Source organism: Notolepis coatsorum, assembly GCF_963971535.1.
Source record: "Notolepis coatsorum genome assembly, chromosome: 16".
Lineage (NCBI taxonomy): Eukaryota > Metazoa > Chordata > Actinopteri > Aulopiformes > Paralepididae > Notolepis > Notolepis coatsorum.
Window position 1 is genome coordinate 65,820,648 of NC_140180.1, and position 15,859 is coordinate 65,836,506.

General features: G+C 45.0%; 1 protein-coding gene across 1 annotated transcript; it reads right to left on the bottom strand.

The window, feature by feature from the left end:
- Window positions 1–6,623: 6,623 nt before the first annotated feature.
- Window positions 6,624–14,063, bottom strand: purab (purine-rich element binding protein Ab). The gene has a single exon (XM_084331646.1). The coding sequence runs from the start codon at window positions 14,006–14,008 to the stop codon at window positions 13,163–13,165; it is 846 nt and encodes a 281-aa protein (XP_084187772.1). The 5' UTR covers window positions 14,009–14,063; the 3' UTR covers window positions 6,624–13,162.
- Between the last annotated feature and the right edge of the window lie 1,796 nt (window positions 14,064–15,859).

Sequence of the window (15,859 nt, forward strand, 5' to 3'; positions counted from 1 at the left end):
TTGCCCTCATGGGCCCTGAGCTTAGAACCAAGCCCAAGTACTCCACCTGTTGACTGGGAAGAGGAGTACACTTCTTCCAGTTCACAGCAAAACCCAGGCTGGTGAGGTGTTCCACCACCTGCCTGGTATGAGACCTGGCGATCTCCTCTGACCAGCTGAGAACCAGAATGTCATCGAGGTAGAATAAAATTCGTATCCCCTGATGACGCAGAGGGTCCAGCGCGGTCTCCATGCACTTGGTGAATGTGCGAGGAGCCAGAGAATAGCCGAACGGCAGCCTCTGGTACTCGTACTCTATGCCCTGAAAAAGGGAGCGTAGGAATTTCCTGTGAGGAGGGAAGATCGGGATGTGAAAATACGCATCCTTCAGGTCTATGGAGGTGAACCAGTCTCCCACTCTGACAGCGCTTAACAGGTGTTTGACGGTCAACATTCTGAACCTTCTCGCCACAATCAGATGATTGAACGCGGACAGGTCCAGTATAGGTCTGACACCTCCCGATTTCTTGGGCACCAGAAATTACCGGGAGTAAACGCCACACATCGCATCCTCTTTTGGGACCACGACGATGGCCTGCTTCGCCAACAGAGATTGGATCTCGTCGGCCAGAGCTGTCACCGCTGCGGACCTTGACAATAGGGTCTGTACCAAACCCAAAAACGGAGGGTGGGGTTGTGCAAACTGTAACACAAGCCCCTCCCTCAGCGTTCTCTCCATCCACCTCGACATATGGCACTCCTGTAACCATGCGTAATGATAATCCCAAAGCGCACCCGCCGCCAACTGGCGCTGGTCCGCCAGGAACCGTAGATAGGAGGCCCGGTCCCACCCGGTCCCAACCGCGTGAGCAGGGTGTCTCGTGGAGCCGGGATATCGCACCCTGACTCTACCAATGAGGCAATCGCACCCAATGGGGGACCCCGACAGAAAGGGCCGTCGGCCTTGTGATCACCTGTTTTCTTTGTGCCCAGGGTATCTCAGGCGGGGGAAACATGGCCAGCCGGTCGGGGGCCTCGCCGCAGCCGCTGGCGAGGCCGTGCTCTCACCTCTGGCTGCGTGGTGTGGGGCGGTGTGGGGCCCAGGTCAAATATTGCCCGCGCCCCTGTGGACAGACCAAAAAGTCCCTCTGCGGAGAGGGGAGCCCTGAGGAGGGGAAGTCTTCTCTCCTCCTCAAGGGGAGACTGTTCCAACCAAAGATGCCTGTGCACAAGTGTTGACAGCATCCTAGCCCTCCCTGCGGTTATAGCTTGCGGCTGGGTCAAAAGCTGTATATCCTCAAAAACACACACAATGTTTTTGACGTCGGCTGGCCCTAAGCTTCATCAGCCCACTCAGCCACCTGCCGGGCCGACTCCTCTCTGGCGTCGGCTTCCAGGTGGGATACCGTTCAACCATGCCAGGGCAAAGGACCGATGCTACCTGGCCCTCTAAGCACGGCACACCTGCCTTGTGCCCTGTCGTCAGCTCATCCACCCGTATAAAGGGTAAATAAGCCTCAGCAAAACCCCCCACATTAGACACCGATTGACCTTCAGCAATGAAACGGTTAAGAGGAGGGAAGAGTGGCGACCACCCCGCCGGGGTACATGGGGAACGGCGTCCCAACATTGTAGCATTAGCATTAGCTGCGCGCTAGGATACTTGGAAAAACATCCAAAAAAGAGTCATGACGACCATGTTTTCCCAAATATCCCGCCCCCTGTGCCAATACATCACTCGGTCGTCTCACGAGACAACGAGCAGTATTACCCATGCTAGTATCAATGCCTGATAGCGCAGGCCCTACCTGTGCACGACTTAGCTCGACTGCTAGCCGCTGCGTGACGTCCCTCGATCCGCTGTCACGAGATGAGGAAACCCCAGGACAGGCCCGATGCGCTGTTAGGATGTGCCGAGAAGATTCCAGGGGCTGGTGAATCTCCGGCGAAAACCCAACATTGTGTAATTTCTCTCTGAATTTCATAACGACTAGTTCATGGAGTGCACTGCAGCGTCCATGTTGGGGAAAAAAAGAGGAAGGTAGAGTGTGACCATGTCCGGCGTCTTATAGGAGGATGCTGGGGCGTGGCCTGGTCATGTGCATGAGTGCAAATTGTTTGTTCATGAGCACAGTAGGTGCTAGGAGATAAGAGTTATCTCATAATGGCAAGAGCGAGACGCGATGACCAGTATGATATATAACTGGTTTTCTCAAGCAGCTCTTGCCCAAATGTATCTAGTTGTAAGACTAACCCTGATTCTGAATATTATTATTCATAGAAATTAGATTATGTTTTGCCAACAAGTTGATAATGAAATTTTTTGGTGAAGCGCGTATTATGACTTTAGGACTCGAAACTCAAAGGTTAGGACTTGGGACTCGACTTGGGACTTGCCTATCTTGACTTGGGACTTGACTCTGGACTTGAGTACCAAGACTTGAGACTGACTTGAGACTTGCAAAACAATGACTTGGTCCCACCTCTGCAATGTAGTGCCTCCCCTGTGGGTCAAACAGTGTAATTCTGTAATTCCCTAAAATCTGTCCAGATTTTTTATCAGTGGAGTCTGGGATATAAGGTTACTCTCTCTCTCTGAGGACAACTGAGGAATACATGAAATAAACAGAAATGGAAAGTAAATTTGAAAAGAATATCACAAAACTATAACCCTGAGGATTGAGAAATGCTGGAAAAGGTGTGTCCACCAACAGGCTATGTGGCTCTATACATGTCGTCTTATTAATAAAGTTCATTTTATTATTATTATTATTCAAATCCACATGAAAGCATGGTCTCAAGATATATTTCTTTGTGAGCCACATAGACTATTGATGGTAAGAATTCTTTGTAATTTACACAATCCTCCCTCCAAGAGCACCTGCAGTTGTTTGTATTCATCATTGAATGTAAAAAGTCAAGCGTGTCCACCAGCCACATGGTACCATTCAGACAGCTGTGAAGAGACGGGGGACATAATGGAATGACTCTTTATTATTATTATTATTATTATTGCGCAATTAGGTAAACAAATTATAATAATAGACCAGGCCCATTGCAAGTTGCTGTACTCTGTCGTCTACTCTAAGCCATCCTAGGTTGTCAAAGTGGGCAGGGGTGAGGTGGGTTTTAGGAGTAAGGTCAAGCAGTAGTCTGACCAGTTTGTTTTGTGATGTTTGTAATCTTGTTTTTAGCGCCTTTGAGGTGCTTTGGTACCATGAGGTGCAAGCATAGTTGTAGTACCCTTGAATGAGTGCTCCTGGGTAGTCTTCAGGGTATTCATGTTTACCAGTGAGGAGATCCGGTACAAGAATCTAGTTTGTTGGTTGACTTTTTTTATTACATTGGATGCCATTTTGTCACAGGAAAGATTTGCCTCTAGGATGGAACCCAGGTATGTAATTTCATCTTTCCTTGTGACAATATTGTCACCCACTGTAACTGAGAAGCCGTCGGTCTTGCTGAGTTTGTTATTTGATCCGAAGAGAATGGACTCTGTTTTACCCAGGTGTAATGATAGTTTGTTATCAGCGAGCCAGGTGCAGATTCTGCCAGATTCTACACTATTGATAGAATAATCCTTTTGACAGTTGATAACTATTGATAAGATGTAGAAAGATTCTGTTGACAGCTCAGAACTATTGATACGATGTAGAACAATCCTGTTGACAGCTCATAACTATTGATAAGATGTAGAACAATCCTGTTGAAAACTGATACACTATTGATGAGATGTAGAACAATCTTCTTGACCGCTGTTAACCATTGATAAGATGTAGAACAATCCTGTTGACAGCTGATACACTATTGATACGATGTAAAACAATCCTGTTGACAGCTGATACACTGATACAATGTAGATAGTTCCTGTTGACAGCTGATAACTATTGATATGATGTGGAACAATCCTGCATGTTGACAGCTCATACACTATTTTTTTTTTTTTTATTATTATCTTTTTTCCTCCTTTTTTTCCATTTTTCTCCCCTCCCAATGTTAGTCGTTATGCCAATTCCCAATCCCTTTCCTGGTCGTTGCGCACTCTACCCCCTACCGTCGGTCTGGGAGTGCGGAGACTATCACATGCTTCCTCCGACACATGTGTAGCCAGCCCACCGCTTCTTTTCACCTGGCAGTGCGGACTCTCACTGAGAGTGTAACATGTGGAAGGTCACACTACCTCTCTTAGATCCTTCCCTCGCTGTGCAGGCGCCCCGACCGAACTGTAGGAGTCGCTGTCCACAACGACCCAGACCCACCCACCGGCTTCCCTCCCGCTGACTCTGCCAATCGAGCCAGTATGACGGCCGGCCAAGCCGGAAGCAACGCTGACAGCTGGATTCGATACGAGTGTCTTTTGCGTTGGTGACGAGCGCATTGTCCGCTGCGCCACCCAGCCGCCGACAGCTCATACACTATTGATACAATGTAGAACAATCCTGTTCACAGCTGATAACTATTGATACAATGTAGAACAATCCTGTTCACAGCTGATAACTATTGATACAATGTAGAACAATCCTGTTGACAGCTGATAACTTTTGATAAGATGTAGAACAATCCTGTTGACAGCTGATAACTTTTGATAAGATGTAGAACAATCCTTTAGACCGCTGATAACAATTGATAAGATGTGGAACAGCCCCTTTGAAAGCTGATACAGTATTGATAAATTGGAGAACAATCCTGTTGACAGCTGATGATAAGATGTTGAACAATCCTGTTGAATGCCGATAACTATTGATAAGAACAATCCTTTTGACAGCTGATAACTATTGATAAGATGTAGAACAGTCCTGTTGACAGTTTATACACGTTTGATAAGATGGAGAACAATCCTGTTTACAGCTGATAACTATTGATAAGATGTAGATGTTGTTTGAGCCGAATCTTGGTTGAACATGATTTGTGGAACTCCCTCTGGTGTTGTGGTCCTGGAATTCACTGACCTTTGGGAAGTATTTCGACATGTACATGGGTATCTTAGTGGTGTAGTGTATCTTGTAGACCAGGCCCATTGCAAGTTGCTGTACTCTGTTGTCTACTCTAAGCCATCCTAGGTTGTTAAAATGGGCAGGGGTAAGGTGGGTTTTAGGAGTAAGGTCAAGCAGTAGTCTGACCAGTTTGTTTTGTGATGTTTGTAGTCTTGTTTTTACGACCTTTGAGGTGCTTTGGTACCATGAGGTGCAAGCATAGTCGTAGTATCCTTGAATGAGGGTCTTCAGGATATTCTTGTTTACCAGTGAGGAGATCCGGTACAAGAATCTTGTTCGTTGGTTGACTTTTTTTTATTACATTGGTTGCCATTTTGTCACAGGAAAGATTTGCCTCTAGGATGGAACCCAGGTAGGTAATTTCATCTTTCCTTGTGACAATATTGTCACCCACTGTAACAGAGAAGCAGTTGGCCTTGCTGAGTTTGTTATTTGATCCAAGAGAGAGAGAGAGAGAGAGAACTCACACACGAATTAGGCCCTACCTAATTCTAATACCTAATAAACTACCTAATATACGAGATGCAGAGATACCTTGTCATTTCAGCACAGATTGTTTATACCCCAAAATGTATAAAGGGTTATGGTAGACTACGTAGTTAGTTGAACCGAGGTCTGCTATTATGGATCATGTGCCATAGACTGTATATACAGGGCAGGCAGACGTTAAATAAATGATTGGTCCAAGTGGGAAGTCAATATGTTGGGTATTGTTATCCTACCTTTAAAATGGATATGGTGATCCTTATTCTTTTTTTTCTCAATATACTCCTGAACTGGTTCTCAAGCAGCTCTTGCCCAAATGTATCTAGTTGTAAGACTAACCCCGATTCTGAATATTATTATTCATAGAAATTTGATTATGTTTTGCCAACAAGTTGATAATGAAATTTTTTGGTGAAGCGCGTATTATGACTTTAGGACTCGAAACTCAAAGGTTAGGACTTGGGACTCGACTTGGGACTTGGCAGTCTTGACTTGGGACTTGCCTGTCTTGACTTGGGACTTGACTCGGGACTTGAGTACCAAGACTTGAGACTTGCAAAACAATGACTTGGTCCCACCTCTGCAATGTAGTGCCTCCCCTGTGGGTCAAACAGTGTAATTCTGTAATTCCCTAAAATCTTTGTCCAGATTTTTTTATCAGTGGAGTCTGGGATATAAGGTTACTCTCTCTCTGAGGACTACATGAAATAAACAGAAATGGAAAGTAAATTTGAAAATAATATCACAAAACTATAACCCTGAGGATTGAGAAATGCTGGAAAAGGTGTGTCCACCAACAGGCTATGTGGCTCTATACAGGTCGTCTTATTAATAAAGTTCATTTTATTATTATTATTCAAATCCACATGAAAGCATGGTCTCAAGATATATTTCTTTGTGAGCCACATAGACTATTGCTGGTAAGAATTCTTTGTAATTTACACAATCCTCCCTCCAAGAGCACCTGCAGTTGTTTGTATTCATCATTGCTTGAATGTAAAAAGTCAAGCGTGTCCACCAGCCACATGGTACCATTCAGACAGCTGTGAAGAGACGGGGGACATAATGGAATTACTCTTTTTTATTATTATTATTGCGCAATTAAGTCATTATTCAGACAACAAGGCTTCCCCCAAAAAACACAAACAGCAACACCGTTTTTTTTGCCATCAACGGAAATTTAATAAGGTAGTGAAAATACATAAACAGAAATTAATGAAGTGTACAGTAAAGACGCGCGTTATGATGATGTTCGAGATGTATAGGATGAGCTGATGTCAAAGCCAAAGTAAAAGCACCATCGTCATGTAATCAGGAAAGGCCATATTTCAGTAAGAAATACTCTAGAGGAGAGGAAGAGTGAGAAGGAGCTCAACATGATACAAGAGGATCGTTATCACAGTTTTCAGACACTTTTTACCAACTAAAAAAAATAACAATATCGGTGTAGCACTACTTTATCATGCAATTTACTTTAGTAAACCTTCCGACACACAGACAAAATATACTTCAATAATTAGAAGAACTCAATACATCTCTGTCCAGCAATAGTCAAAGCCTGTAAAGTAATTTTTTGTTTTATACTCTTTGAATGTGAGGATCCCTATCAAAAATAATATGCAGATCTTTTTTTTTTCTTAATATATCTAAAGTGCAAGTATTTATCCATTTTTATTCAATGCTTTCTGTAAGTATAAAATACAAAGAAAAAAACAGCAATATGTTTTCCTGTTTACATGTTATATTTTTCTGAAAGGAGGAGCATCATATATAACAAACCATATATATATATTTATATACACACACACGCCACAGATAAAATATTTTTTGAAAGGTACAACATATCTCATATGGGGATGGTAAAGGGATTTCAGACCATATGGTTGACATGGGATATGTTCATTGTGCATTGACCCCGCCCCTCTTAAAACTCAGATTTGTCTTCCCAACATCTTAATATGGTCTTGACAATGTTTTTAATATAACCTCTTTATTACTGTACACAATGGTTTGCGATGAGTCATAGAGTGCTTGGCTTTTTCGACCAGAGGCTCCGATTGGCTGTGTGATTAATAAGGAAATCTTGAAGGGCCAATGAAAAGTTAAAACACTGAAACAAGAAGAAGAAGAAGAAACGGCAGATTTGCGACGTCTGGAACACCTTTATGGAGGTTAAATCTGTTTTTTTTTGTTGTTTTTCTTTTTTTTTCTTTTTTTGAGTAACTATACAGTTTGGTAGAGACAGATAAAGTAGATAATCCCCCATTTCAGTTGCGGAAGTATTTCCTTTTTAAAGTCATGTACATGCGGCTGTTGTCAGCCAATTGCGGTCATACATATGAGTAGTAGTAGTAGGCCTACACTGTTAAGAACAGGTGGGAACAAGAAGAGGAAACAAGACAGATGTAGCCATCATCCAAATCCAACTTTGTACTGCATGCAATGCTTTGCAACAGTTCAAAACTACTGCTGCAACTTTGTTCCGCCCCAAAAGGCATCATTTGGAAATTTCAAATAGTTTTCAGCAGTCAGTAGGGCGCAAGGAATGGCATGGCACCATCAGTCATTTAGTAGTACATGTGTTTTTTGTTTTGTTACAATAGGGCCAATTCAGTTCTACTTCACGACGTTCTGAAAAAGAATGAGTGGCCACTGGAGTACTATTGGAAGATAGATGCAGTATAGATTCATGATGAGAACCTCTACAATGACTACCACTGTATTAACAGGCTTTAATAAACCCAAACACCTCTCTCTTTTTCCACGCAATCAGCCACAGCGCAGCATCAAAGCCGTGTTACACTGAAATGAACTGGAGCCACTGATGACGGCACACAGCCTGACCACTGACGCTTTTTAAAAAGAAAGAAAAAAAACAAGAGAAAAAAAGAAAAAACACCGGTCCACCATTTTGAATTTTTGAGTCCCATTAATGTGGATCAGCGTGAGATGTGGGTGCAACATGGCTGCCAGGTCACCCCCCGGTTTAAAAACGGGTGACACCATGGTTTAAAGAAAAATTGAATTACATTTTTTTCTTTTTAAAAGGAGAAAGGAACAAAGCCATGTTTTACCACACAGCACCACTCCACACCGACAACAACACCACTGGCCCCCTAGCACCTTTAGAAGGAAAGGTCTCAAACTAAAACTTACATTTTTTATTTATTTTGTATTCATATTTCAAAAATGAATGTGTGCATTTTTTTTCCCACCGAGCGAGGCTTTTAAAAAGTGAACTGTGTGTGTGTTACTGTAACGAGCAGATTTAGCCTCTCTTTACATTTGGCCACTTAAGAGAGAACGAGAGAGAGAGAGAAGGAAGTGCTATATTCCCAGTCTTCATGTAGCACATCAGAAGTCCTCCATACAATGATCTAAGCTGACTTACTTTGGGCTAGAAATACTGAAATTAACGCTGTTTTACAACAAGATGTTCGGGCTGTAGGTGGCCCGTCGAATGTGCTTTGTCAGGCACATAGTACAGGGTAAGTTGGTACTTTTTTCCTCTTTTTCTTTGCAGAATATAAATATTTTTTGACGATTGGAGGGGGTGAGGCAGTGTAAGAGAGAATATACCATTCACCACAACAGGAGAGAAAGAGTGGGTTTTTCTATTGCTCTCCACAAGAGAGAGAGAGAGAGAGAGAGAGGACCATGCACTCCAGGTCTGTCTAACGGCAAGGTTAGGAGGCCCCGTCTGGCTCTGGGTAGTACAGCTCCTCCAGTGTAGCGCCAGGCTTCATCAGGCCTTTCGCTAACACTCCAAGACGAACCTGGGCCAAACAGTCCTGCACGGCCCCAATGGCCTTTTTTTGGGAGGGGGTGGGGAACAATCTTACTGGTTCCACTGCCATAGGCAAGACCAATCAAACACTATTTATTTCTATTCTCTATGATTATTCGATAGCACTTCTGATGCCGTTTCCACCCAGGTGTGTGAGATCTGTGGGCCGTTATTTTAGCCGAGTCTCTCTTACACACCACACGTACCTGGCAGGCCCATAAGGTAACTACATTAACTGTCCTTATCTCTCCTTATCCGGCTGGGGGCCTTTATCTGGAGCAGGCAATCCACCAACATGTCTTTACCCTCAGTGACAGCTAGGTGGCATGCCACTGTGCCAAGGCTGTAACTGGGTTTGGTTGTATAAGCTCATATAAGCCTGTCTAAGCTTGATAGGTGAGATAACCATTTTGAGAGTTGATTGATTGTTAACTAACGCTTTTGATAAAGGCCCTGAGGTTGATCAGGTCAGGGGTTGGTGGGGGCGGGGAAATAAGGAATAGGTTATCCGTCTGTAGGGACTGGGGGAGAATGATTTGTTTCAGGACTTGGCGTGAGACGTTAATAGGCGTTCGGGTGAGCTTAGCCCTGTCGACCACGGGTCAGTTTTGTGTTTTGGACCGGGACCTGGTGTCCATCCACATTGAGAGAAACTGTGCCATTCAAGGCCCAAAAAAAGAACAAAAAAACAACCAACAACAAATCCTTTGTCCTTATGATTTTGTGTGGCCAATCAGTGTCTCATTCACAGAGACTAGCTAGGCTAAAAAAAGAAATAACTGCAGAACTCTAAGGGTTTAGTTTCGAGGAGTTATCACACACACACACAAAATCAAATCTCAGGTGTTCAGTTCGCCTATTTGAAAAGTGGGAGAGACACCTGCATTGCTCTCCAAAACACAGACGAGTTACTTTTCAGGCTTCGAATTACAGGAGGCCTTGTGCGGTTCCAGACCCTATTCAAAATACTGTAGGGGCCTCACAAGCACTGCAACAAGAGGCCTCAACAGGGGGAAACGTGGTGTGTGTGTGTGTGTGTCACCCTGGACCCTAGCTCCAAGATACTATTCAACTTTAGGATAGGCCACTTCAGAGGGGCTGACATGGAGACAAATAAGAGGTTCTAAACTGTCTGGTTTGTGCATCTGTGTGTGTTTGTGTGTGTGTGTGGTGGGGGGGGGGGGGCGTAAAACACCTGTGCTAGTTTATGTGCACTGAGAGACAGACAAGCAGACAAGGTGGGTTTACTGGATCACAGAACGTGACAGGAAAAATACCTCAATACGAGTCGGACATCTTTTTTTCCACTTCAGAGCAAGTGCTTTTAGAAGAAAAGACTTCACATTTCGGTAATATAATGCAGATGTATCAACCTCATCGTCATGCTTTAAAATATCTATTGATCACATAGCCTATACATTTTTATCGTCTTTTTAATAAGTTTATACATGTGATACGATGCCGCGATTGGCACGTCCATAATATTGCACACTAGAATGACAGGTCTGCACACTAGGATGACAGGTCTGCATACTAGAATGACAGGTCTGCGTACTAGTCTGTGGACTCCCTCGCTGCCTGGGAAGGGGAGGGGGGGGGGGGGGGGCTGCAGTGCTTTTGGACAACGTAACATGGAGTATAGAACTTTGAGGAAGAAATTATATATATTGTCAGGATGATAATAATATTAATGCAAAGGTGACTTATTCTGAGCGGCGAGGCCCCCCCGGTGAAGGATCATAAAGCACCGTAAAGATATAGGTACTGCCTTGGCCTTGCACTTATAGGCCTCCACATCCACTCCTCCTGGCCTTGTCGACTGGCTGACTGCATGGGGCCTGCCTGCCTCTTTAAAAACAGCATCCATCTCAGCTCTGACCAACAGCCTCGTTTCAACCGCTCTAGTTTTTTTCCGCCTCCTTTTTTTGGGCAGTGAATATTTCACCGGTGCCGGCAAAATACTTGTTTATTGTTATTATTACTTCTCTATTTTCATGTACAAAATAAATCTTGATACCATAGAGATTATTAAGTGCGTTTGTGCAGAGGCTTTTGTTAGGGCTGATTCAGCTAGCTTCACATGAAGCGGTGTGACGGCTAGACCGTCTTTAGTGAGTTGACTTTAAGGTAAAACTCTGGGGAGATAGTTATTTGTGATCTAGCCATGTGTGTGTGACAAGTACATGTTAGATATGCAAATGCAAACAAAAAGGTGTTGCCAGCTGGCAAACCAGGTATTCAAACTTGGCTGCTTTATAGCTAATATTTGCCACAGTAGATGAGATGGCAATCTAGCTTTCCGCTTCAACCTGCTAGGCCCTTTATTACTCATTTACAACCATAATACAACTACTAAAGCTGTACGGGTGTTATCCTCACTGCTATTATATTCGTTGGCCATAAATTGTCAGCTATGCAGTAAAGCAGGCTACCACTTTTATCTGCACATCAGATGTTTGCAGTAGACTCAATATTTCCTAATACAATATTTGTTAATATTTTAAGTATATTTCACCAGTACCGGAAAAATGTGCACCACCTTTTTCTATTATTTGTATTTGTTTACATCATGGTGCATAACGTGTACAGAGCCACCCCTGACATCTCCAGATGATACTCTATGGTCACACTAAGTGCTGCCATGGGCTGTAGGCCTGGAGCCTGGGCCGTCCACACACCTGTTCCATCTCGACACAGATGTCGGCTCTCCTCAGAAGCCTCCGAGAGAGCTGATTGGCTCGCTGTGTGTGATGTTGCGCACAATGCACAGCAGCAGGCCAGTATCCCTGCCTACAGCCACTCGTAAATGAAAACGTACAGCGGTCGAGGTCACAGACCATCCACGTGAGAACCACGTAAACGAGTGGGAGTGTATAAGGCACCAGGTTGTAATGACGTCAGAGTGGATGCTTCGCCTCGCCGCCACACTGATGCGTCTTTTTTTGTTTGTTTTTACGCGCCTTGCGCTCCAACAAGTGGACCATAAATCTTTTCGGATACCCCACCCCCCAGAGGAAAAAAAATAAACTAAAGAAAACAATTTACCCACAGAAAACGTGGGCATCTTTAAGAGGATTTTTTTTCTTTTTACAGCTGATTCACAAAATCATAATTAGTACATCTAAGTTAGCACTTTTTTCATTTAAGTTTATATGGACATGGTGCAAGAGGGTTGATATTCAATAGTAGCTTGAGATACATTTATCTCGTTCATTGAGGCGCAAAAATAGGCTATTTATTTTGGAGTTCTACCCTTCCCATTATTTTAGATCAAATTTAATTTCTAGCCTACTTTGCCAAACCTCTTCTCAAAACATGAGCCTACACATGCTGACAGGTTACAGGCCTGTACTGCGTTCTGCAATTCATACTTTTAGAACGCTTCCATCTTTAGTCTGCGTACCTTTATAATAAACTATACATCTGGTATCAGATTTTGGTTTCATAAAGTCCATAATATATTCTCTTTGTGCTGATGTCAAATGTTCGTTCTACATGAATACCTCATTTTACATAATATACCTCTGTTTTGTTTTCGATTTAATCTTAGTACATTAGCAGTTTGAAAACCTTTTTTTCGAAATAGCTTTGATGTGTGCAAAATCTGTCGTTTGATAAGAGATATAAACACTCTGTTCATTGTCATTTAAATCAAGTAGGAAACAGTTAATATCTTACAGTTCAGTTCTTGATAGCAGCGGCTTACTGTTAACATGGTTGGTAAGTGGGGTGACATCCAGTAAATGAGCGAAGAGACAGCTGAGGTGCTGCCAGTCTGTGGAGGTTGTGTGTGGGTGGGGGGGTTATTCCCTCGGAATTCTCTTAATATTTTACAGTAAAAGTCAGATTTTTCTCAAAGTTCAGTTCTTTTGTTTTTGTTATTCGTTTTTTTTTTTTTTTTGCTTCAAAATCCGCGTCAATCATCGTCTCCGTCGTCGCCCCCGTGCGGGCCCTCAGGTAGCAGTTCGGAGGCCCTTTTCTCTCTACTTCTCTCCTGGATCTTCCTCATCTCCTCCGCGTATTTACAGAAGGTGTTGCCGAATTTGGACCACACTTTGCACGGAACCGTGATGGAGTTCCGGTACGTGGGCTTCACCTCGCTGACCCGCATAAACACCCCGTACTTATTGGAGCCGACGTCGAAGAAGAACCGCTTGTTGTCGACTGTCAGCGAGGTCCCCTCGGGGAGCTCCGCCGGCTCCTCGTCCACTCCGTAGTCGTCGATGAGTTTGGCCAAAGCGTCACGGAACTCAATGAGACCCTGTGCGGGGAGAGCGATGGTTTGGCCTTGTGCGCTTCCCAATCCGGGCCCCCGATTAACGGTCTGACGGATCCTCAGGAACCGCCCCCTCTGGTTCTCCTTCAGATCCATGTAATATTTCCGATTCTCCCGCACCAGAAATTCGCTCTTGAGAGCCCGCCGGGGTTCATCCTGCACCATGTCTGGGTTGGTAGGGCCTAGCTGGGCGTAATGTTCGATAAAGTCCCCGAGATAATCGCGGAACTCCACGGCGACAGACATAGAGAGAGTGAGGCGGCTCTTATTTCCCCCAGCCCCGACCTCGGCTATCTTTAGGAAGCGGCCTTTAGCATTCTGCTTCACGTCAAGGTAGAATCGCTTGTTCTGGATGTCGACGCGCTTGGAGGCGAGCTCCTCGGTGTCGTGCTGCAGTCGAGACGCGGCGCCCATCGCGCCCGGAGGCAGCGAGCCGGGGCCTGGGGTAGGCCCTCCGTGGTCACTGCCACTGTCTCTGTCCGCCATGATGCTGCCTCCCTGCTTACCTACCACCGTCTCCCTCTGCCTGCTGCAACCTCGTCTGCCCGTCAAACCACTCCGCCGCTCTATCGCGAGAGGACCTCAGTGCACAGAGAGAGAAAGAGAGAGAGGGGGGGGGGGTGAAAGTAGGCTACTGTTCGCATTACTGTAGTCTTGTGGAACGGGGTGTGTTCAAGACAATCACGATTGCGAGTTCTCTTTGCAGCGTTGCATAGAATTCCGCTTCAGCAGCAAACAAGGCCTATTGCAAGTGAAAGTTTACCCCCACCCATGCACAGCACTGCAGTAATAGGAATCAGCATGTATATAGGATAAGCTACACTGAAATATCCCACAGATGGGAAAAACGAAAACAAAGTGTGGATATTGATTGATTGATTGATTGATTGAACATTTTATTAACAGATTGCAGAATGGGTACAATCCAGATAGACAGTACTGCTACATCTTGTTTAAGAAGCACAGTGAACTTACCGGTTGTTATTTGATTGATTGATTGATTGATTGATTGATTGATTGATTGAAAATTGTATTAACAGATTGCAGAATGGGTACAATACAGTACAGCTCAATACACACAATTGTTAAGGGGATGCAGACCAGAGAAAGACTTTCGTCTTGTTTACATCAGGGTCCCCCATTTTCAATTCATCATAACATATATGACATACATGACATACAGATAGACAGTACTGCTACATCTATACATTTATGACATACCAGATTTACAAATACAGTACTGTTTGTGATACAAAAAGAGTCTAAAAAAGAGAGTATATACATTTGACCAAGAAACTGTACATTAGAGGAGGTTGGGGAGGGGGGGGGGGGGGGACTGTACATTGGAGGTGGTTGGGTGGGGGACGGGGGGGACGGGTGAGTATAAAAGAAAATGTATACACCCACTGACTTCTCTCCCCCATGTCTCTCAGTAAGAGAAGACCTATAGTGATTGCTGCTTAACATGTGATTAAATAAACCACGCCAGTTTGGGCTCAAGATGGAAACCATGCCTCTTGACCACATTATTGTCGCCCTATAGCCGAATTCTGTTAACAGGTTATGGGCCCAGATAACACCGGGGCGAAATAATAAGTGTAGCAAGATTAGCTGAAGTACAGGCTAGGTTAGCGCCGGGAGCACCGCGCGGCTAGACGCTAGGCCAACGAGAGCTAAAGCTACGCCTACCATCAACGGTGAACATGAAAGCCAAGAAGACCCACAGGAGAGTCAAGAAGGCAGCAGCCGGGAGTCGCTGGAAGGCAGCGACCAAGAGCCCAGAGGAGGCGGCGCCGGGGGAGACGGAGCACGCTGAGCACGGCGGAGGCGAGGGGGAGAACCCCGCCTCGGAGCGCGTGGCGCCTGCTGGGCACAGCGGAGGTGAGGGGGAGAACCCCACCTTGGAACGCGTGGCGGCCAGAGGGAGGAACAAAGGGCCACCATTCAATGGAAAAGCAGAGAACTATGAACTCTGGGAAGAGCGCATGCTATGCTACATGCACGGTACAGGGCTGAAGGAGACGATCCTGACGGCCCCCACGGGAGAACTGACAGCGGAAGAGCAAGCCCTGGACGACCAGCGGAACGCAAGAGCGTACTGTGAGTTAGCGCCGATGCTCGACGATACCAGCCTGGGGCTGATATTCCGCGACACTAAAGACAGAGGCCGAGAGAGCCTGGCGGTACTGAGAGAGCATTTCATCGGGCGAGGAAGACCCCGAGTCATGGCCCTCTACATAGCACTGACAACCCTGAGGAAGGGACCAACCGAGACTGTGGCCGAATACGCCAACAGAGCGGAGCGGATCACGACGCCATTGAGGGGTGCCGGAGAAG